This window comes from Solea solea, chromosome 7 (genome assembly GCF_958295425.1).
Source record: "Solea solea chromosome 7, fSolSol10.1, whole genome shotgun sequence".
Classification (NCBI taxonomy): Eukaryota; Metazoa; Chordata; class Actinopteri; order Pleuronectiformes; family Soleidae; genus Solea; species Solea solea.
This window is the reverse complement of record NC_081140.1, coordinates 22658621-22684198: the sequence shown is the minus strand read 5'-3', so window position 1 is coordinate 22684198 and position 25578 is coordinate 22658621. Positions and strand designations below refer to the sequence as shown.

Below are 25578 nucleotides of genomic sequence, written 5' to 3'. Positions count from 1 at the left end.
TGCAGAAGTTAATTGGACACTGTAAATTGACCACAGAATGTTTGAATTGTTGTTCTTTCCTGTATATTGGCTCTGTCCTGGATGTATCCCGCCTTTCGCCCTATATCAGCTGGGATTGGCTTTAGCTCCCCGCGACTCTCATAATGAAGGATAAGGTGGTAGAAAATGGATGGATGTATAGAAACCATATTTTGAGCGGAGGATGATTTTTTTACTGAGAGCTTGTCGTCTTCACACCCACCTGCAAACATACATCTATTGTGTGGTACTAACTATCAATTGCACAGTGTCCGTGTTTTACACTCAGTTTGAGTCTAAATGGAACCATCATTTACAAGAACTGTGACTAGTGATTGGCATTAACCATTAGAACACAGAGCATTCTGGCTGCTTTTTCCCCAAACATAAATCACATAAAAGGGTTATAAGAATGTCTTAATGTCTTATATCCTTTTTTTTTTCAACACAACCTATATGCAATCTGATGAAATAATTTTCACCAACTATATAAACACATCTGAGCAAAAAGTACTCTTTTTACAAACAAAAAGAAAAGAAAAACGGTCTAATTTTGTGGCTTCTGCACAATTATTGCTACTTTATATCACTACTGAAAATGCGATATAAAATCAATCATAACTTTGACTCAACAACACATTTAAAGCCTGAATAGGTGACCTATAAACACACACCTGCAAGATGTCCATATCAGGAGTTGTGTGTTATTCCCACGGCAATTTGCCATGGGTGCACCTGCGGCACAGATTTGTGCCACGTGAGCACTGAGGGTTAACTCAGGAAAATATTGTCAAATTTTCTTTTTTGTAATCACTGGATCATTTTTCCTTCATCTTGCTCTGCGGAAGTTTATCTTCACTCTCATTTCTCTGTCAGGAGATGAAATGTGTGGGCGAAATTTCAGGTGACGCAAAATTCATGGGCCTTTGAATTTAACCACGAGCAGGACAGATGATTGGAAAACTTTTTCAAGGATGTAAAATTGTGATTCAGCCTCCTGGAGGAAGAGTCTGCATCAATGGAGGACCTGTGTGATTCTCACTCTGTCTGATGAAAACCCTTAATATTGATTTACCTGATCAAGAGCGTCTCAACAACTTTCTCTGGTCTGCTCCGCGAATACTAATAAACCAGTCTACCGACAGACTTGCTCAGCAGGGACTGGAGCAGGACCCAGGCCAGATTTGAGGATGCAATATTCCATCGCCCACAATTTATGTCTGTGACATTTACAGTTGTCTCCAATAAAAAAAGAAATGTAGCCATTTTAAGCCAATAGTGTTTCAAAAACTGACATAAAGCCTAAATAAAAATGAATCAAATCAGCCTTAAACACAGCACACTGCAGTGCACACCACAAAAATGGAGGGAAAATGTTCATTTCCTACCAGAGAGGCAAAGATTTTCAATATATACTTGATACCAGCTTTTAAATAATAGAGGGAAAATCTAATAATATTTTATAAAGAGGAATTTTATTTTATAGCTATTTTAATGGTGCTCGCAAATTGACAATACTAATCTTCTTTATTTTAAATATGATTTAAACTGCAAAATCTGGTTTTCATATAAAACTACAGTGTTGTTGTAAAATGAACTGATAAATGAAATGAAACACAAATAAACTGAACAGTGCATTTGTTGGGGTGGAAAGCAACAAAAACTACTCCAAAAAAAAGGGCCATGCTTTTCTCAGAGTAAATAGATGAGAATGAAATCATCAAGGAAATAAGGGGAAAAAAAACACTCAAGCGACTATAATTAAAAACTATAGATTTGTTGTTGTCTTGTATAAACAGAAGGATAATTTGTCGTGTCAAGGGACAAGAATCAGTGTTCTCCTCCATAAAGTAAAGTCAATCATTATTTCATACTATAATTGAATCAAAGGTCTTTTTTCGGAGCTTGAAGTGCTAACCTGTATCTTCAGGTTTTTAAAAATAACAACAAAGCCGACTCTGTGGTGCAGTAATGCTGAAATCTCTGAAGCACTGTTCTCACTTCCGCGACGGTGTCAGATTATCACATTCAGTGATTGGTGATGAACCCAAACATCCTCACAGTGTGGGGCCAACAGATGAGGTGTCAAAGACGAGTTTATTTGGTTCGACGGGGGAGCGCTTTGCTTAAGAGGACTCAATCTTTTTGTTTTTTTGAATTAGTGCTGCTCCAAATTAAAGCTAAAGATCCACAACTCTTTGCTTACAAAGCTCTGACAGCAGCACTCGCAATTTATCACCCAGACTTAAATTTGTGCCTGGAGTCCACCTGGTCTGGTATTACCTTTTTTAAGAAGGTCATTGAAGGAAAAAACGAAGAAGTCACAAGCTCCAAATATGGAGACACAGATGAGGCTTTCATGTGCACTGGAATGTCCTCATCCTGACACCGGTCTACAAATCATGTGCAGCAGTGGTATTTCAAGCTAAAGAAAAAGAGCTTACTTTCCCAATTTCCATTGTGCAGAAAAAAGCAATAAAAGCAATCCCCAGTGGACACTTGCATGCTTCAGAGATGCCTCTTTGGGGTAAGAGGAGGTAATCGCGCATAACTGCCCAAAACATCATCTGGACATGGGAGCTGTAACCAAGAGCCCGACACTTGCCACTTTGGCAGATTGCACTGTCAGGTGGTAAACAACAGAACGAATGAAAGAGGACTCGTCTGATGTGAAAGGTCAGCGCATGATTGGATTTGAAAAAAAGAAAATTCCAAATTAGGGTCATTAATCATGAGCTGGGAAAAGAAAACAGTGACAGGTCTGGTTCTGAAAAGCTCTCCACTGGTACTTAACGGAGTGCCACCCGGAAATTGAGCAAATTACCTTTTTAATAGGTGATTTGAACGAAAAGTACACACAGCAGTGTCAATTGTTAATCAGGGAAACCGGCTCACATCATTTAAAGGTAATTTCCGTCACAAGAAGTCTACTTATCTGATCCTGTCACTTTTATGATGCATGTGTTAATCTTTAATTAACACAACTTCTCCTTTTCCCCCTTAAATTCACTTATGTCTCATCTTTGAGTTGAGAGGCAGCTCTAAGGGCTGATTACTTAAGTTGTAAATCGAGTACACAGTTCAGGGAAACCAGCAATGTTTAAGAGGAAAGTAAACAAATCCTATTTTTGCGTTCGATCCTGAATCACAGTCGCATCTTCCATGTATCCTTTGCTTGGCTATAACATTATCTGATCGTTAGAGGTTAAAGGGCCAATATGTAAGACATGCAACTTGAGTCTCCTCCCCAGAGACTCGAGGTTGCCAGGTCAGTGAAAGATGAGGAGCTACACTTGTATACACAATTTGCTGGCAGTAAATTGAATTTTGAATAAACTGTCAGTGCCATTGTTACCAGTGAAGCTAGTATTTCAGTTTACCTTAATCTGTGATTCCATATCACGGTCATTTTATGACTTAAAACAATACATTTCTTACATGTTCAGGCCTTTATTTACAATTTACTCCGTGTTAAAATAGTCTATTAACAATTTAAACTGAAGAAAAACAAAAATGATTTAGAAAAAAACACTGTACACAAACACCAGATTTCGAGTGTTAAATTTGAAATTTGAACAGTATAAAACATATTTAAAATAACATTTATTTGAGTATTTGCCTCAATGTCCAAAAGGAGGCCAGAAAAGGGAAACTATGTCACCTCTCTGGTGACAAAGACGCTGATTTGCCGGCTTCCTGCAACAGCGTGAGTGAAATTACCGTAATAACCACATGTTTACTTTGACGTGCAACTTCTCAGCTATTCAGAAACCGCTGGAAGTTAAAGCTTCACATCACGTAGGGTATCCTAGCCAGCATAATCTAAGCTTAAAAACAAATTGTCCCAGCCCGGGCCTGACCTGCCTGGTCCTGATGAGCTCAGGTCAGATTTTCACCTTCTACTCAACAGCAATAACATTTCCAAAAAATGTTGTTATGGGCAACATGATCCAATGCTAGTGGCAAGGTGCACAAACCTTCATCCTTTTCAGAGCACTTATGCTTCATACATAGAGGAGGAAAAGTGATATTATGAATAAATTACTCTTGTTGTTCCATTTACAGCAGTAGAAAAACAAGTTGGTCGTCGTTTCAATGTCAGTAACGGCTTGTTCCTCTTTAGTAGTAGTTACTTTAGGTCCCACAACGTCTTTTTTCCTTGAATCACTCCTGCATGGATGATTCAGATATCCTCCACTAATTCAGAGCTGACAGACACATCTCTGTCAGTGGAAAAAAACCCACATCCAGTGTAACATCTTAAGCGCAACCTTTTCTGAACTCCTAGTTGACAGATGGGAGACCGGTGCACCATAGTCCATCTCATGGTCATCATCCTTCTCCCAACAACCCAGGTCAGTGCTGCAGAGTGCACAGAGCAATTAACTCAGCGCAACAGGGTTTCTGCTAATCTATCACATTTCTCTGCTGGCTGTGTCCGTGTAACAAACTGCACCCCCGAGGGCTGCTGCTGCAGAGTGATGGCAGCAGCGCCGGAGCCGACTGAGGCACCACCACCACCACCTCTGTCTGTCTGTCTCACCACAAGGAGAAACCAGGCATCTCCCAGCGCACATCCAACTGTGTGACGCAGCGATGTCGGAGGAAATCTAATCAGGAGTCGCCCGACTTTCGTATAACTCATGGCGAGGCTAATCGATGCTTAGTCAGCACGGATTATTGATAACTGTTGTGAAGGCGAGCTGCACTCACTCGAGCTGCAAAGAGGAAAGACTGGATTAACACAATTCCGTACCACACATGTGTGACGTGTGAAAAAAAGTCCTCTGCTTATGTGAAGACATAAAGAGAAAAGACGCAGAGAAAGACGTGCGTCGCTTCTCGGTACATGTTGGTTTGCATGACTACTGTAATATGAATGTGCGAATGCCTGCATGCGAGAGGACCACAGGGACACCGTTCTCTTCTGAGCATCATCTTAATTAAACCAAATTTCCCTCAAATACTCTACAGGCAGCTATTTTAGATTGCAATTAGCCATGCTTCATACAGCTAACCATTTGTCCACAAGTCTCCACTGGTGTGTTGTTGAGGCAATTTCGCTACCTCGCCTGCATAATTCCTGCGAAAGCAGCATACAGCTGGAAGGCGGTGCATATTTAGCTTTGTGGGGGTTTTTTTGGGGGGAGAATTAGTTATTCACTGAACCTTTCCTTTCCTTTATCTCACAGTCATACGCCATCAAATGGCTAATGCATGCAGCGGCATCATCACAGCTGCAGTAATCACTTATCACCGGGCCAACTGGGCTCTCTGTCCAGCTTTGTCGCGTGTGAAAGTTTGATATTATTTACTTCCCGACGAGTCACTCTGCGCTTCATTAGGTTTCATCACTGTAAATGTGCAATGTAGTGTGTGTGTGTGTGTGTGTGTGTGTGTGTGTGAAACCAGACGCAGCTGCAGGTTCAGATTCCTCAGGTGCAGCCAGACGTCCACACGTCGCCGCACTTGTGTCCCCAGTGTCACTTGTTCGCGCCACATCCGAGGCATAGCGGGCATATATGTGACACGGAATAACACGGGGGATAACACCATGTCAGACATGTGAAATATTAACTATCCGGGGGTGACGGGAGCTTACGACGGGTTATTTCATCAGGGAATGTAGATAATGTAGGCACAGTTAAGAGCCTGTTTGACCTTAGCTCTGGATTTCTGAAGCGGGATTGATGAGGTAGTTATGCATAATCAGAGAGTCACATACAGGTGCTCTGTGCTCCCGGTGCCAGAAAAGGCGGCGGTAAGCAAGTGCAAGCTCAGCAGAACATGGCTAAAATGGGAGACAATGGAAAAAAACAAAGAACAAAGAAAGACTCACCTGAACTTACAACTGCTTTTTTAAGTGTACACTATCTGAAGAATGTTATAAAACCTAATTTGACAGGAAACATTTTCTTTCACTTTGTAAACTGCTCATGCCACCGAAGGCCATGAAGAAAATAAACAATTTTAGCTCACAGGACACTGGAGAAGCTGGTCTACTCCTGCTTCGATCGATATGTTTGTGTTACTCAGGTAACTTTTAAGGAAAGGGTTTCAAACACACAAGTAACATAAATAACACACCACAACGTCTGGCGGAGGCAGTAGTGGATCCTGTGAAGCTGAATTATTATTTGTCAGTCGACACTTTGGTGCATGGGAGTGAGTGAAATGACCGAATGACTCGCACTTCAAAAATCCAGAACTATCTGTGTACGGTTCCTCACAAAGCTTATCACTGATTCCTGCAGTATGAGACGGCCTTCTTATTTGTCTTATGTATTAAGAGTCAAAATGTTTTGTTGTTCTGAGGCTGTCTCTTCCAATAATGGGACACTCCACAATCGCTGTGTTTTGACAGGTTCATAATGTAATTGGAGCGCCCCCCTGGGGTGAGGCAGGAGCATGCTTGTCAAAGTAAAACCTTCACCCGCCATCCATGATCCTGCTGTTTTCACCTGATCCGAGGAGGAAAAATCTGGCGTCACTTTAATATCAACCGCAAAACCTGCGAGGGGAAAAAGTTAGTGAAAATACAGTTTGACCTATATGTGGCCACGACGGCTGGAACACACACATACACACACTGGAGTTAGAGTCACATGATACGACCCAGGAAGATTATCTGTCTCAGTTGATTTATCTCACTGGCACCCACAGTCCAATCTGCTATCTTATTTGGAAAAAGGTTTCTAGTTAGTTATCAACGAACAAGGGTAGGGAGATATCTCCCTTCCAAATGGCACTGAGCTAAAGCCTCTCCACACTTACGCAGCTTATGGTCGGCTCTTGATAGTGAAGCATTAAATTATTAATGCGTTTTCATTTGTGTGTGTGTGTGTGGAGCTTCCAGCCAACGCTGCAACAGCCTCTTCTCCATGGAGATTGTTTTTACACTTTGCTCCAAGATAAAGCTTCATCCCGGGGCCCCCTGACGCTGTAAAGCACCATAAGTAGAAAGAGTCATCCGAAAGACTTAGTGCCACTGCTGACAGAGCCGCTGCCTCATGCCCACAAAAATACTTACACACGGAGTGCGACATCATTATCACTGCAACTTTTTCTGTCACATTAAGAGAACGTGACATATTCCAGTGGTTCTAATTAGACTCAAGTTTAATTACGTCTTTTACCAAAGTATTAATTCAGACATCTCTTCCTCGGCATCCCAGCTAATTCCAACGTGATGCTGAATCTGCCACCGTTCGCATACACCACTTCAAAGAAGAAACCTAAGATGAGACAGTGTCACGGGAAAAAAAAACCCAACCCAATTAAAATGATTATATATAGAAATAATACACAAGGAAGTGAGTTCTAGCATAGTATAGTGTCTAAAAATCTGATTATATACGTATGTATACTCAATTATTATGATAGCCTACACATGGTGAAAAAGTATCATAAAATATGTTGAAATACATAATAATCGTCAATAATTAAATACAAATACATGCTGCAGTGATTTGTCATGGAGTTAGTGGCCACACTTGATTAAATCATCCCATGGATTTGTAGTTTAATCTGAATTTATTTGACTCCCATTCATTTCTGTAGTCCAACATATGAATATTAAAATAGCCCTCATGTCATGTGACACACTGACCCCAAACCAATGCAGAATTATAATATCCATGTCGTGTACGGCTTCAGGTAATGATTATTTTCATAAGCGATTCATCTGTCCCTTATTTTCTCAGTCATTGTTTGGTTCATAAATGTCACTAAATGTTGAAAATGTTCAGTTTTAATTACTTCTTTGTTGGAGCATGGAGCAAAGAAACACTTATTCACATTTAAGAAAAAAAATCATATTTAATTATAAAAAACATTGAGACTAGTCATAATTTTATTTTAGAGGCAACATAAAATACCTTTATACGTCTGAGGTCTCAAACTAGCGGGCCCTCCGGTCCATTTCATGTGACCCACCACTTAATATCTAGCTATAAAGGAGTTATTTATCTATGTTATTTTTAGGAATAGATTCATTTTGCATCATAAATACATTGCCATTGTGAGCTATATGTTGTTGCATACCAACAAAGACACTTTTATTTTGAAATTCTGTGAAATATCTATGATTGCGATATCACGATGATGATTTCATGTTATAATTTTAAGCTCATCATCATTCACCCTTCTTTTCAATAGTTGCTTTATTGTAGCCCTGTTTTATGTTGTTGAAGAAATTAGGGCTGCAACAAATATTTGCTTATTAACCGATTACTAAATTAATCCTCAACTATTTTGATGATTGATTACTTGTGTTGAGTGTTTGTTTTTTTTCAAATAACTAAAGCACGCTTCCATTTTTCAGCTTCTTAAATGTGAATATTTGCTGTGGTTCATATCACAAAAAGAAATCAGTAAAACTGAATCATTCAGGTTTGTGGACAAAACAAGACATTTTGAGAACACCATCATTTCCAGGTTTGGTAAACACCAGGTCAACATTTTTCAACTTTTACTGACATTTACGGAGTATGAGGGCCAAAAAATCCCAACTAATCTTTTGAGAATAAAGTCGTAATATTATGAGATATTGTATCATTATTTAGTTTCATTTTAAAAATGCAAAGGTGTCAAGTTTCTCATCTTTTCACAGGTTGCACCTTTTTCTCATAATATTACTACTTTATTTGCATAATGTTACGACTTCATTCTCGGAAAATTATGACTCTATTATGACTTTATTCTCGAAATATTAAAAAAAAAAATTCTCTTGAGTTTGGCCCTAATACACTATTGTACCAAACAAATAATTAATCGAGGAAATAATCGCCAGATGAATCGGTTATGAAAATAATCATTTGCAGTACTAGAGGAAATAGATTTTTTCTTTTAGAAGTTTTGATTTCAGGTTTGAGTCAGAGATCTCAAATCAGAATTGTATAATGACTTTATTTATGTATCTGTTTGTTTGTTTTTATGTATTATTTGGGTTGATTTGGGTCAAGTCCTTTAGGGAAACCTACCCAAAAGTAACCAGCAGGAGTCACACCACCTCTGCTTTAATGATGGGGGTGAAGAAGCGGAAGTGAGGAGCCGGAGCAGAGCAGGAAACTTTTTTTTTTTTTTTTTTTTTTTTTTTTGGAGAACTTGGAGTCAGTCGGCTGTTTCAAACCCGAAGCTGCGCGATGAAAAGTTGAAGTGTTTTTCTTTCTTAAGAAAAGCGGCAGAGTCACACACAGAAGAGTTTTGACGGAGTCATTGACGCTGTTGGTTCGGTCGCGATGGGACTCCCCACTCTGGAGTTCAGTGACTCCTTCCTGGACAGTCCGGACTTCAGAGAGCGGATCAAATGCCATGAGATAGAACTGGAACGCACCAACAAGTTCATCAAAGAGCTCATCAAGGATGGCAACATGCTCATCACTGCGCTCAAGAGTAAGTTTCCGCGCGTGTCTTCCCCTCCACTCCCACGACGACTGTGCCTCGGCAACTGTAGTCGCACCTGAAACCCACGGGGCGACCTGTAATTAGAGGATGCTGTGGTTTAATTCCACTCTTGTGTGAGTGCGAGTGTGTGACATTGTCAATCACTGCTGAATAAAGCTGTGGTCTCACATTGAGAGACACTCGTGTCTACTTTAACTCCACAGGGGCAAAGCAGTCCTGAGTGATTATTGGGAGCTTGTTGTTGTTGTAATTCCAGCACATTTTTTGGTTCCCCTGTATTTTTCCCTGCCTCCTGGCTACACTACAGGCTCAGGCTTGTCCAGCAGCACAGTCAGAGCTGCTGCTGTAAATGACTTTACTCCGCTCCACTACCTGCTCTTAAAGCCACATGTGGAAACCATTAAGATTTCAAGAGTGAAATTGCGTGATGTGAAAATAATTGAGTCACTAAAGTTATACAATTGTGAAATAAAAGTGGTTTGAGTTGTGCTGTGTGTGTGGGATCGAAGGGAAACTTGTTTGCGAGGCCTGAGGGTGAAAAGCTGAATATTTTGGTTGAAGCCAAGTCGTAACATCCTTTGACTTTTGGTGTTCACAAGGATTGGGAATGCTTTTAAATATATTAAGATTAAGATTAATTGAATATTATTTGACATATTCATTAAGGAGAATAACTTCTTTGTGATATTATTAGACCTTTTTTTTGTTTTTGTTCAGTTTGATACCGATATACTCCTTTTCAAATAAGGGACGGCATGATACCACTTCTTTTTGTGTCCGATACCGATATCGCAAACAAGATTGTGTACAGATATCAGTCCGATACAGTCATTTTAGACCTTTTTAAACTATGAAGCTGTTAACAACACATTTTTCAATCCAGCGAGTATCAGATTGGCTCATTGCTAGATGTTATCATTAGTGATAGAATAGAATAGCGGTAAATTGTATAACATGAAAAAGATTTGCTTGATTTCCACCCGTGGTGCATCTCTCTCAGTTTGAGCTACACTGTTTAATGGAAATGACCTTCAAAGTCATTTGCTGTGAGTTTATATATGGTGATGCACATTATATGCATTATGCATATTATATTATATTATTTTCAGTTCACTGCTTCTCTACAATTATGGATACATACTTTACTGCATGATTCACTGTTTTTGTACTTGTGACTCAGACAGTTTGACACCAGTCCTGATTGTCTGGACTTGTGAGTTGATTTTAGGACTGGATGATTTTGAAAGAATATCTAATTGCGATGATTTTTGATGATCTTCTCATTTTTATTAAAAAGAAAAAAACATATTTAACATGATTACTGTGGGATATTTGTGCAGATCTGTGGGACGGAGATGTTCCCTTCTGTCCGGAGAATAAGACGTGCATGGATCAAGACAAAATTCATCTAAAATGATATTTTGACAGACATTTTGGCTTTAAAAAATATTACAATATTACAACGATAGCCTGTATTGCGATTTTGCAAACATTTCCCGAGTTGATTTGATCATGAGCACTGATGACATGGACTTTTTTTGTGTTAACTGCAGTTGAACTCAAAAGTTGAAGATGAGAACTCAAACAAACAAAGTGAAGGACAATAAACCAGTTGACCAAGTTCACCGGTCACTCTCCGACCAGCCCTGCCACCCCCAACCTCGCTAACCCTCCCCCACTCGTCTCCACCACCCAACTTCTGTTAGTTTTTATGCTTTATTTGTGATACGAAATTTGAATATTGCAATATGATGTTGTGGAGTTTTAATATAGCTGACTTACGTGCACCCCGGAAATATGGAAGTTAGACAGTTAAGTCTTAAAATGCCTGAAGAGATGCGCTGAACTGTGCAACCGGTTTTAAACTCGACTTGAACTCAAGTCGAGCTGCAACTAACAATTGTTTTCATAATTAATCTCAAAACCTTGCCGTCTGGTCTAGTGCACAAACCAAAATCTTTCAGTTTTAATGATTTCTTTGTTATATGGAGCAAAGAAACCAGAAAATATTCACATTTAAGAAGAACACTCAAGTTGATTAATAGATTGTCAAAATAGTTGATGATTAATTTAGTAATCGATTAATAGTCAATTAACTATTGCAGCCCTAGACTCGGGTTCAAACTCAACTACACAACACTTCTCCGCTGTTTTCTCGTGTGTTTCTCGGCAGGTACGGCCTGTTGTCTCTCGGTGCTGTTGAATTCAAACATCTCTTACCCTCTTCTTCTTCTTTTTTTTTTGCCAGGGAAACTTTTTTTAGTCAGTGGGCAGAGCAGCACAGGTGGAGAGGAGAATCGTGCTGAATGGTTTATTCATGGTGGTGAGGTTCAGTCAGCAGCACAGTGTCAAAGGTTCAGGCAAACAGTTTAATACTAAATAAGACCTTGATGCTCCGCGTGATGCTTTGCATATAAGAGCAAATCATAACTTTGATTGCCTTTGATTGAGTTTTTCATACAGGAAAACCTTCTGTTCTGAACATTTAAAGTGTAAACTGTTGTAGTAAATAATCCCAAACTCAACCAACTATAGTTTAAAAGGGATTAGCGGTTGTATTTGTCTTTTCTTTGTTTTGATTGGTGGGTCCATCCTTTACAGGAAAAACCCAGTTTCGGTTGGGGGGGAGTGAGAGTGCAGGAAGCATAGAGACGGAAGTAAATTATTGATGGTATTTAACTTTAGGACACCACCGAGGTTTATGGCCGTTTATGACCTGCCGACAGTGGTGACATTACTGGAAGACCTTCATGCGACTCCTTTTTTTTTAATAGTAATCATCTCAAGTTTGATCACTGAAATAGTATGTTGTAATTTATGCCTTTGCCTGTGTGAATAAGGCATGTTGAGCCAAGCTTGACTTTCATGTTAATAGATTACCTGTAAAATAGGTCAGCGGAATAATGAAAGTGTGTGTAACGCCAGAACAGTGTGTGTAGTCCACGGGAAGATGGTCAAATGTCTAGACAAGACGAGTGTTGTTATTTTTTACTACTCCAAATCAGTAATACTTTATTGATCCCTGGAGAAAATCGGGTTTCACTCCAGTTGCTCCAGCCAAGAGTAGAATTGCAATAAATAGAGAGAGAAAATATAAGCTAGTATGTTAAAATAATGTGGTTTACACGACAATGTACACTCGCTGGTCACTTTAATAGGTACACGGGTCATGCTAAAGTTTGACACGTTGTGTGTGTGTGTGAGGTACTGCTTCCGTTCTATCGTTTCAAACCACTCTGGCATCAACAAGGCACTTTCACCCAGAGGAATTGCTGCTTACTGGGTATTTTCTCTTTTTATGATCATTCTCTGTAAACCCCAGACATGGTTGTGCATCAGAGTCCCAGGAGATCGGCATTTTCCGAGATGCCCAGACCAGCCTGTTTGGCACCAACATTCTACACTGCAACACTGCTGCTCTGTTTGAACTTCAGCAGGTCTTGAACATGTCTGCATGCCGAAAAAGCACATGATTGGCCGATTAGATAGCAGTTAAACAGGTGTACCTAATGAATGGCCTGTTTGTGTATACAGAAAGGGAATAAGACTAATGAGAAATACAGTGTGCAATAGAGCAGCTGAGAAATAAATACACATTGTTGGTATATCTCAGACACATTTATAGTACTGAACAGGCGAATGATGAATTCTAATGGCTTATGTGTTGACAAGGTGAAATAAGTCCACAGTCGGTGAGTGTCTGACACCCTGAGTGGGAGTAGATGTAATGTCTGATGACCACAGGCAGGAATGTGGTGCATTTGCTTGAATTATAGCCTGTTTCTCAAAGTACTGCTCTGCTCTGCTAGTGTGTCAATAGAGTGGGTGGGAGACACTGTCCAAATATTGGACAGCGTCATCCTTTTGTGGCACTGCATTCAGAGATGTATTAAGAGATTTTTTTTTTTTGGGGGGGGGGGGTCCAGGAGAAAAGGACAGAGAGGGCCCTTTATCGATTAGTTTTGAGGTTTTCAACCAGTCTGTCATTGCACTCTAATGTACGTCCAATCATAAGATTTAAGGGCATTCTCACAAAATTGCTGTTGAAGCTCTCAGGCACAAAGTCCTGATTTAACGTTCCAAAGTCCGACTTCACTTCCTCAACGTCGTGGCCCGTTCAAATCCAATTTGAAAGATTAACAGAGAAACAGTGAACGGCGTAATTAAACTTTACAGCAGTTGTTGCTGAAATAAGTATGTAGTAAAAATGTTTAGTGTGGGACAAAACAAAGGGTCATCAATATGCAAACATGATCTCAAGAGTTGTAGAAAGTTTTGCAGGTTTTCTAGTAGACATTTTCGATGACGATTGTGCTCTTACTATTTCCAAGTCCCCTAATTGTGTTCCAGGTGAAAATTAGTTCTGTCTCCAGATGCTTTAAAATAACATCGCCTTACTGTCTGTGCCGTGTTCTTCACACCTGTTGTCAATAACAAACAATGGCTTTTATTAATCCCTCTGCTTGGCTGCAGTTCACCAGAGGCACTAATTAATTCTGTTGCGAGTGAAGTGGGAGAAATGACAGATACAGGGGCAGATGTGGTAGAAGTTTAATGGCCAGTGTGAAAGAAGGTCAGTGCGAAACCGAAAAAAGTTACCTGCAGCATTTATAGCTTTAACTAATCTAGACATTTCACTAAAAAATGAATAAATGGCTGTGTCATTATCTGTGATCTTAGGTAGCATTCAAGGCTACTTTGTAAAGATTGGATTTTTCCAAAGGCAAAAATGTGCTAAAATACTTAAAACATTGGTATCAATATCAGCGCAGGATTTTCACAATCATTGCATTGTTATCATTGCCAAAGAACCCCTTTAATCTCTGATTTTTCAGTTAAAATAATAATAAGTAACATGAGAAAATGCATGTGCTCTGGGCTACCAGCTCCAACTCCAGTGGTGAAACAGATATTGAGCTGTAGCTGTAACTGTTTGGATACACATGACTTTCTACACATAATAGACCTGGAGCAGAAATAATCAGCCTATTTTCCACCACCATCATTATATATGGTGTGTATATTTAAACCAGAACACCTGTCATGTATTTTACTTGGCATGTACACCCCATTTGCAGTGCTCTCTCCCATCACCTGTCAAGTACTGTTCAATATTCATGAATCATTTAGCCGTGGATTGACTGGCCGGCTCCCAAGCAAAACATGTGAGACCCGACAAAGGGCAAACCAGCATCATGTTGGCCCAGCACAAATCAAGTAAACAAAGAACAAACGATTTTCTAACAATATGCAATTTGAAATTTCGAAGAAGCCACTCAATGTTTCAAATCAGATTTTTGTGGGTCTTAAAACCATAAACTTTGTATTTGAATTACGGTTGTTTTATCGCTGTGAATCATTAGGGTGTGGTGATACCACGTTCAATTGCTTTTGTTGTGTTTTTTTTGTCTGCTGCTTCTAGAAGCTGTGTGTGTTTTCACTGTTAAATGAAGACGGATGGAAAATCGCATTGCAGAAGAACTAAATCGTGGCCGTTACAGTGGAAATCTTAGACTGTACTTTTTAACGAAGACAGAGGTTTCTGGTTATGCCAACACCAATCTAACTTCTGCTATGCTAGCCGACTTTATCGAGCGCTAACGCTTTAGCATTTAAGCTAGCGGACTTTATCGAGCGCTAACGCGTTAGCATTTAAGCTAGCGGACTTTATCGAGCGCTAACGCGTCAGCATTTAAGCTAGCGGACTTTATCGGTAACACGCTAGCATTTAAGCTAGCAGACTTCATCGTCCAAAACTTTCTCCAGAGTTTACACACAACAAACGGATGGATTATTTAGCGGCCGAAAGAGAGTGACAGGACAAGTGAATAACTGGAGACCTTGAGGCAAACAGACAACATGACGCTGCGATGAAAAGAAAGCACCTCGAACCTCTTACTAACCTCATATCTTCTTATGGGGTGAGTATATGTTTTCCACCGGCCACTTGATTCCTTTGGCTTTTGTTATCTTATGCCAAACAACACTTCTTTAGGAAGCAAACAACATTGCTCAATTCATCAAGTGCTGCTTGCTTCGTGAAAAGCGTTGTTTGATAATACTGACTCAAATCTAATTCCATGAGCATACAGCTGGCCTGTGTCTTAGCTAACATACTGACACGTGGGTTTATTTGATAGGAATGACAAGCTTTATAATTATTTTCTCATGGCTGTAGGTGATGTCGCATGTATTTTCTGTAGATCAGTTTAAAGATGTAGGCAAAAAAAAGAAAGAAAAATAAATCAAGTGCATTGTTAAGAACTGTGACACCAGTGAACTCTTATTGTGTGCTATTATGCTGTAGACATATACAGTATAACTGATATTGGTGAACGTGCATTAAAGCGTATGATAAAATGTTGCACTAAGGGACCATTTCTGTCACTGGTGCTGATAAGGACGCAGACTCAGACAGCCTTTTGTACTTTGTATGTGTACTTTTTTATGCTTTTGTACATTGCTTTCCCTCCTGATATTATGCAGTTTAATATCATTTCAAATATGAATTCAAGGTACATTACTTTGACTTTGAAGCCTCGAGATCCGGCGCCATGTTTAGGTTTTTGTAGCCAGAAGTGTGTCCCTATTTCATCATAAATTTTTATCTAAATTGGAATATAACTTACAAAATTGTCATGATATTACATCGAACAGGAACTATTGACAGTAAAGTCCTCAAGAAAAGTGTTTACTGATGTTATAAATCAAGGGAGAATTTCAGTAAAAGCTAATTTTCCCATAGATATTTTTGCATCCAGTGGGGTCGCCCCCTGCTGGCCTTCCAATATATCCTACTTCTGAGTTGTCCTCAGCCAGCAAACGACAGGAGTACGTCCACTTTTTATGATATGGTCTTTGTGTTCAAGTCATTATTCGGCAAAACAGTGATTCATTATTGATTTGTGGAAGCTAATGCAGATACAGTGTAGTAAAAAATAAAATTCAAACATATATACTGTGAATTTTATGATAAATATTTATTGATATTTAACCAGTTTACTATACAATTTAAATAAATGGAAAACATGTTTTTTCTGTGTGAAATACTCATACAGACTAATTGTTATTGGCCAAACGGATTAGTTTGGCTCAAACCTTTACATTTGATTTTAATATAAATCAGTGTTATCTTAACATTTTAATATACATAAGTAAAGACAGTTAAATGGAACTAAAATGTAATTTAGAAGACAGCTCTTTACATCAGCCGACTGCCACCCCTCCACCCACCCAAGTCCTCCTAGGAATACTCTCAGTAATGAGCGGTTTACACTCACATGGAGGCTGTTATGATAAAAAAAACTACAGTATTTAGTAAGTCTGTAAACAGCACCTTTTTAATTGCTCCAACTGTGCCTGTGTAGTTCTGAGGTCTAAATGTCGCAGGTTGTAATTAGCGATTAGCTGTTGTTTATCTGGAGCGAGGACGTAACATGTCACAGGGATTTCACAATCACTTTCCAGCTTTGGGAACTGGCCGTGTTTGTCCAAGGACAGATGATGCTCCCAAGGCTCGGCCACAGGAAATGTCCTGTAAACATTGTTCGGGTAACCATCCCCCCATCCTCCCTCAGATAGCATTTGGCTCGACATCCTTGTGTTACAGTATGTGGGTGTGTAGCTGTATGACTGTCACGTTTAACCGCTTTGATCGGCCGGAACTCACGTGATGGAAATGACTTGAGGTTTTCATCGTGTGACGTGTTTATCGGAAAAAAAAGCTGAGTGGAGCGATAAGAACTGTGAGGCTTGTTTTCTTTTTGTGTATTTCGATAAATAAGGATTACACATTGTATTCCTAAAAGCTGCCTCTCCCCTCAGACTGTGCAGGGAAACGTGTTAGATTGCAGATTGAGGTCTGCTCCTCTGAAGTGGCCTGTCAGTCAAAGTGATTGTCACACAGCACATCATTCCCATGCTTACGGTTGCATGGCAATTCACGTTGGTATTTATGCCGCTGCTGCTGCCTTGGGCTGAAGAGGATAAGCCTGGCGCTGTGTGTTTCCCCTTCTCGTTCTCTTCAGCTGTGTGTGTTTATTGTTTAGTTCATGTACCGTGTGTTTACACCAGTAATCTGACTGTTGACCTTATTCTGAATGAGACGTTCTCATTATGATGATGACTGTTCACAGAGCATCGCCTGACTCAGGGCTGCAACGCTTGCACACTTTTAATTGATCATAAATCGGTTTTCCAGCTTCTTAAATGTGAATATTTTCTGGTTTCTTTGTGCCGTAAAACAAAGAAATCATCAAGACGGAATCATTTTGGTTTGTGGACAAAACAAGACATTCGAGAAACATCATTTCCAGGTTTGGGAAACACTGACTTTGAAAAACAACAACAATAAAAAAAAAAGACGTTTGAAGATATTTTTTTGAGCTTTGTGGAAATGCTGCACATTTTTCATAATTTCTGACAATTTATTACCAAACTTCTAATCAGTTAATCCGTAAATTAGCCAACAATTTAATCACCAACAAAGACAATAATCCGTGGTTGAAGCCCTCGTTGCAAAACTCCTTGTCCCCACCGTCATAAAAGTAGTTAAAGATATCAATAGTCCATCTGTCTTAATCTCATTATTACTTATTCTTCTAAGAAAACTGGTGGAAATTCACGTGCGTGAACAAAAGACTGTCTGCTAAAGAGACGCCGATGATTTGCATCTCAACTTTGCCCACGCAGATGCTAAATTCTGTCTTTGGATGGCACATTCGAAAGTCTCCAGTGCCTGGTCCTGTGAGCTGCCAATTCTCATCACAAAGTGTTGGGACAATGGATGTTTAAATTAGCCGTGCACACACCTCCTTGTTTTGTTAATTGTCTCACTTGGAATGTGTTTCCTTGGTGGGTTGTACTCGCCTTGATTAGCGCAAGAAGGAATGTATTTGTGAAAGTCCAATGCCAGCGATGTCTGCAAAATGTGAAATGCTGCTTATTTTCCTTTCCTGGGTGTTGTTTTTTCTTCTCTCTTTCAGAGGCAAGTTCATCTCTGTCAGAACTTGTGTCAGTTGTGTTGCCTTTGTGTCTTTTGAACGAAAATCTCTCAACCCAGTCTAAAGAGTGTAGACTCTGATAAATGGTGGAGGCCGGCCTGTCTGGCTGCTTTCATTCCAGCTGAATTGCAGGAGCTAATAACTGATCTTTTTTTACTTTCAACTAAAGAATAGACTGTAACATTGCATCAGCCTCATATTAAAGGCAGCGTCTTCTATCTCTTCACTTGTCTTTGGTAATTCAGATAAGGAATAGTGAGGATATTCAAGGTGTTTCTGATAATCAAATTTGCTTCAGTTAATTAACATGAGTTGATTAAATGAATAAAAATGTTAAAATTATGATACTTTATGTGTCATTATTGGTTTTCTGATTACCTTTACTTGAATTAGATTGGCAACAATCAGATTAAGACATGGATAGTATTCTGAACTTACTGGCTATTTGTAAACGTACATTTAACCACATTGTAGCAGAGCAGCAATACATCTTTTCATTTGATTAATCTGTCAGCTATATAACGATCACTTACTTTTTTCAATCATTAAATGTCAGATATTTTTGATACATGTCCATCAGATTAATCTTATCGTCCAACTGGCTTTGTCATCACATCCATACTAAATATATTCAGTTAACTGTCCTGGTGGAGCTACGACACAAGGAAAAAAACACCACCCCAGACTTAATTTCCGGCTCTGGAAATAGAAATGATGGTAACTATGTCAACAGTTATTATACAAGGAATGTATCACTGCACTCCCGAGTGACTGCTGTGCGTAATAGAGTGTCTTCGCTTTCATATTTTATTCAGCGTCGTGTCGCTGAAGGACTTCGCAGGTTGACCAGCAGACAGTGACAAGTGTGGAGTTCTTAGACAAGGCTTTTGTTTGTGAAGTGGGGAAATGTTGGCACCCCGGTGGTGCAAGGGCCCATCTGGTTGGCTCTCCTCAGCCAGCCTCACCTGAAGGGCTGCTCCCCTCCGTTACACTCCCTCCAAAATGGAATCAAAGTGGCACAATGCACCCCACGGTTGCATCAAAGAGATCTCTCCGTCTCTCGTTAAGATCGGCACAGAGAGGCACTCCCCCCTTTGAACCTTCTGAGGCTGAAATCAGCAGTGACTCGCTGCGAAGAAAACAAGCGGCGGCTTATTATGGTGCTTCTCACAGTGTTGATGCACTCGCCGACAGCGCACCGTCTCTTGTTAAAGGATGCTTTTTGTTTTTGTTTGTTTGGTCTTTTGATTTGTACAACAGAGAGTGCCCTTATGAAGCGGGTTGTTTCAAGTCAAGTGGAAAAGCCAAAGATGAATTCCTCTTCATACATGCATACATTGTCACAAAACATTTATACTTGGCCTCTTAAGTGTGTGTGTGTGTGTGTGTGTGTGTATATATATATATTTATATATATATATATATATATATATATATATATATATACATATACATATATACATACACATATATACATACACATACATATACAATGTATGATTAGAAGCATCAAATATCTTTTTTCTGAAAGCTTTAGTTTCTAGTTTCATGATATTTTTTTCTTTAAATTGCTCTACTTCTGCTTGATGCTGATGTACTCTAAGCCTCTTTGTGCTGTGTGACTGGTTTTTAGACAACTTCTCTCACTTATTTTGCAAGGTTTTGTTTTTTTTTACCACTAATGCCTGTACCAGTCAAGCAGACACATTGTTATTCTTTGAGGATTTCTCACATCATTATGAAGAGGAGACAATTGCTGCTAATTGGGATTATCAGCCACATCTGTATTAATAGCATTTCTGAGTTAGAGAGACGTTTGAAATTTTTTATCTTTTACTTAACACAAGTACTGAGTAATGCTCTGCATTAGAAATATCTGGCTATATGGATGGGTTTACCGTATTTATTTTTTCATAGAGAAATTTAAAAGAATAGACATGTAGATGTATATTAAAGCTGCTATTAATGAAGCTGTCACTGATCCAGAGTATAGGTAGACCAATTAATCAATTATACTACATCGGTGCACTGCAGTGAAGACATAAAATTAACACTGAGAGACAAACCATTGCAACTGCAACAGTTCATTACGGCACAGTATGTAGTATTATTTGCGGTCCCATAAGGAATAGTACCAAAATAACCAGCCCTGCTTGCGTATATTGCTGACAAGGCCATCGGGCACAGCCCACACCCCGCCTACCAAGTACAGGTACTGTAAAGCCTTACCCAGGGCTTTACCATCCCCTACAGTACCATACTGTACCAAACTGAATGGCACCATGACGGAAACGTGGCTTTTGTGTAGTTCTATAAATGGCTGCTGGCGTTTTTTGCGTCATTTGTCATCATTAAACTTATATTTTCACCATCGGATGTTGACGGCCCTGATTCAGCATCAGCCTCCCCCATAGAGAAGCCTATATTGTTTGATCTGTAATCTACAGTGTTTGCTCTGACATGGGTCTCTCACAGCTTAGTAAATGAACTCTCTATCCAATAAGGAGCCAGAGTTCATCAAGGAGGCGGCCTCCTCTGCGTGTGAAGTTAAGACGGTTTGTCTGTGAATAAATTCAAATGAAAAGACTGGATTAGACAAAAGTTGGCCGAAAGTTGACATGACTGACAGCATCTGTAATTTGTTATGATTACATGTTGAGGCAGGTCTGACTGGTTGTTTTATTTTTGTGTCTCGTGCGGAGAAGCCCACATGGACTTACAAGACAGCAGTCTTTAGGAATAAATAAATAAAATGTATTTTTTCCAGGCTTTAGATGCATAAGTAGCAAGTAAGTAAGTATTCTTCATTGTGACAAACGTGTTACACAACATCAAAACTAAGGCATTATCTAAATTTACATTGTGCTACGGATTTTTCTGCAGGTCCCCAAATTATAATTAAAGCAGACGGCAGTGTCTTGTGTCTTTTGTCAGGATTGTCAGCACAAGGAATTTGGGAGTATGTGGTGGCCCTGGAGACGAGATAAAGGGTGAAACCCAGGGGGGTTTTGCAGGGTGGTGACTGACAGCCATTGTCCTCTTTCCCACCTCACACACTGGGAGCTAACGGAGGTAGCTGCTGTGTCCAGTCTATGTCTGTGTCACAGCTCGGCTCTTTGATTAAAGCCGGCACATGGGGATGTGACTCTGTCACTTTATTCTTTTGTGAGGCTCCTTTGTGCATGTTCGCTGTGTGAAGAATCATTACTGCAGGTTAGATAGAGTTTCAGGACAGCTGCATGTAGGGTGACATGAAGTGTTTGTAGTGTGTAGTGAAATTAGAAACAATACTTCAAGGTGGGTGGTATTAATGCTGTTTAGGGAAAAGGTCAAAGAGAGAAAAACGTCCCTCGTTTTCCTCGTGGTTCTCTTTCTTTTCTAATTTCAGAGCTCCTCGTCCTGTAGTAAATAAGATCTTCAAATTCAGACTTTTCAAAGATATGCCTTATTCCTGTTATTGCTCTTTTCACCGCGCACACTCAAAGGGGATTGCACCAAGTTTGTGTTGAGATGGGGTGAAGAAAGATAAAATATCTGGAGAACCATGAAATCCGTCTGAAGTGTTTCTTATACATCCATCAAAGGGCATCTCTTTCTTTGACTTTTACATCTTATTTTCTTCTTTCCTTTTCTTTTTTTTGTAGCATTGGCAGTTTTTTTTTATCTTAAATGTTATTTTAAACTTTTATTTCTTGAAATACCGCAGTTAGTAGAAAAAATGTCTTAAGGCCAACCATTTTGATTCTCCTTCATCCATTTACTGCTGTTACTTCCTGCTGCGTCTTGTATGTTTGGCAGTTATTAATTCTGACATTTGCTGTGCGCTGTGCACGCTGAAGCTCTCCCTGGAAAATGCAAAAGCACAGGGGAACCAAACGAGACAAGACAACAGTTCCCCTGATCCCACACTGCTTCTTCACACTAATCAAACTAAGGGTGCATTCACACCATCCCTTCTAAATGGAATCGTTAGTTTAGTTAATAGTTTGTTTGCTCAGAAAGTCTGGGTCAGTGCAGGGCATTGTGGGTAAACGCAACCAAAACATATGTGCGTGTAGAACGTTCACATAAAATGATAGGTTTTGATGCAGCTCCATGTTCTGCTCTTATGTGGAGGAAACAGATGGGCAAGTTATCTTGTTCACTGTTGTCGTCTCTTTCATAAATTCTTGATGCAGCGCCACCTCAGGCGAGGAGGGGAATACGTTATTCAAAATGTTCAGTTCGTTTCACTAAAGTTCATTGTGAAAGCAAACTCGGACCGGCTGAACTTTGTAACCCCCCAAGTCTAGCAGACTGTTAGGTGTGAAAACGATTTTTGTTGTTGTCTGTCTATGTTCTGATTTATTAAGTTGTTTTAAGTTGTGTGTCAAACCCATGTTGTTGTTTTTTTAGCATGCTTGTTTGATGCAGCACGGTAACAACCTATACTCGGGAGACGGGGTATGCGCGGTGCTCAATGGACGTGCCAGAGAGATAAAGAACAACTACATTGAACGTGACACAACAGACAACAACATAGGACATCCAGCAGTAACATTACTCTAGTACCCCAAGGGAAGGGTACCCAAAAATGGAACGGTTGGGGCTGGTTATTTTGGTACTATTCCGAATGGAAACGCAACGCGCCAAATTGTTACACTCCAAGCAATAGTAACCATGGTTACAACAGTTGCGTGCCATGAACAGACAACACAAACTCAGCACAGTTTACCTCATTTGATTGTTCTAGTGCACCATAAACAAGCCTGTTGTTAACGTGACTTTGTACTGTATGAGGCATTTACATGCTCTCGTTTGTTCAAAATAGCAGATTTTCATATTACTCACTCTGCACTTTAATATACCACACTTTAATGTGGTTACATCATGGTAAAGTAATACTGCGTCAATGCCAAAGTTCTTTACAACTGGTCTCATTAAAATTTCATAAGCCTCATAACGAAGGTCCAGAGTATATAAGCACTGACATTTTAAAGTGGTAAAGCAGAAGGTGTCTGTCTTCAGTGTTTCAGTGCTGCTTCTTCCTTTACTGTTTACCTTGGGTTAAAAATGTATACCTTCATTTATCTTCATCTATCCTCATTCTCTTTCCATTTGTCTTGCTACTCAGCCATGTGATCCCTGTAAGTGAGGCAGTTTCTTTACCGTAATGGGTCCAAATTCTGTGCAGCGATTTCCCAAATGTAGTAAATAATGCATACACAGGATTGTTGTGGCGGGACTTCCTTGATCATTGCATGATTTCATATTCACTCATATGTTTGTCCAGAGTAATGTACGGCTATGTCTCATGATAATCAAGATAATATTCCCTTGAATGCTATGAATTCATTTATGTCCTGGGCAAAGACGGCTAATGAGCACGTACTGTGACATTTTAATCATCCACAGCAAACATGCCTTTGCTTATATTAACAAAGGTCACCACTTGAATATAGTACTGTTATTACATTCCTAAATTAGTATTATAGTGTTATTATCATCAAAAATGTAAATTCCAGGACATATATTTTCCCTATGGACAAAAAGAATGATAAATTAAACAACATATTGGATCAGTCATCAAGCACACTGCAAGAATACTAATAATAAAAAAAGAAATGGTGACCCTCCTGTGATTGGATGTTTACCTGTGAGTCACAGCTGTTCCATGCCCATTTTCAAACTTGACCTGTATTAAAATACCCAGCTAGATAAAAACATAAGTTTGCAAAATGCAACGGTAAGCTTGACTGCTCAGTTATAATAATATTCAGTATATTATCACCCTTATTGAGTGAGTACCTGCCCAGAGTCTGTTTTTTCTCTTGTCTGTTGCTCTGCGACTGAGGACCAAAGCCTGAGCCTCTGCCTCGTGCTCCGGCAGCTGTTTCATCCACAATCTCCTGTGAGTTCTTGACCCAGAAGTGCTGTCAAAACTTAATGGGAACTGTAGCTATTAAATGTTAATGTCAAATGCTAATATGACTTTTTTTTTTAAATTTATTTGTCTAGTTTAGCAAGCAAATATCTTCAAGACCATGGAAGTGTTTCATACCTTTGCCTCCCTCTCATGAGGTATCCAGGAATATTTTAAGTGGATTTGAGTGGATTTACAAAAAGCTAGTTTGGAAAGAAACTGTTGTTTATTTTGCATAAGGAATATAAATGATATCTAGAGCTGGTGCAACATGAATTACAGACCCCCAGACAAAATTGTAATTTGTGGCAATGAAATAGGTATTACAAGTGTGCGAAATACTAATTTGTGGCCACAAATAGTATTTATTAGTGGGCACGAAATTAGTATTTTGTGTGCACGTTATAATACCTATTTTGGTATGTTGAAATGTTTCATTTAAATGTTATTAATATTTCTAACTTTACTTTAGTGTCACAGTTTCAAGCAAGGGTGCGCTCCATTCTCAGAGCAGCCGTCTCTCGCATCACTGAAAACTGGTATGAATGAATGAACGAACCATCATTAACTGGACAACTAGATTACATACATTTAGCTATGCACACATTTGAGTTGAGTGGCCAAACATGTTGTTATTATATTGTTGACTGCAAATTGGGCTTGTGTATTTTTGAGGTTGTGTGTGTGGGGGGGGGCGGGGTGTCTGAATGTCAGGGCCAAGAGATCATCCATTATTGATGGTCCTGCGAGCATATCCAGACAACTGCAGCTAGGTATCGATCTCTAACCAGCAGCCGAAGAGTCAACGCAGGAATGATACGAGCGACATCACTGGCACAATACGTCTTCTAGAAATGGTCCGTTCAGGGCAACCGCAGCGACATTTACAAGCGGTCCTGCACACCCATTCAAGATAGCATAGATGTCTGTAAGAGCCTTTCAAACTGTGGTCTCTGTGCTTCGCTCCGATAAGCTAAAATACACTGAAATGCAGTATAACAATGCCGGCTGGTAGATACTGTATATAAAAAAGACACCCTCTGACAAAATATCACACTTTATTTTTTTTATCAGGTTTCCAAGCAATTTATGTTCCTGTGGAGATGAAAGCATTGATTTCTGTGTAAGGCTTTTAAGGCCACTTTGTACTTCAGGATGCCTGGCATTGTTGCTGAAGCGGGAGACGAATAGGTTTCAAACTAGTGTCCTTTCTAAACTGTCAAAGGTGATCTCACACAGAACGTTATAGCG

At 39.6% G+C, this 25578-nt stretch overlaps 1 protein-coding gene across 8 annotated transcripts in view; it reads left to right on the top strand.

Annotated features, from left to right (window-relative positions):
- The first annotated feature begins 9071 nt into the window (after positions 1-9071).
- The window catches only part of LOC131463183 (rho GTPase-activating protein 42), an 88932-nt gene continuing 72425 nt past the window's right edge, over positions 9072-25578 (top strand). For 3 of the 8 annotated variants that reach the window (XM_058634938.1, XM_058634937.1, XM_058634935.1), the window contains exon 1: positions 9075-9411. In XM_058634938.1, coding sequence (XP_058490921.1) covers positions 9258-9411 — 154 coding nt within the window. In that variant the 5' untranslated portion in view covers positions 9075-9257. Of the gene's footprint in view, positions 9412-14946; positions 15345-25578 lie in introns of those variants that run through there. The other 5 variants (XM_058634934.1, XM_058634933.1, XM_058634936.1 and 2 more) reach the window with 4 other exon arrangements.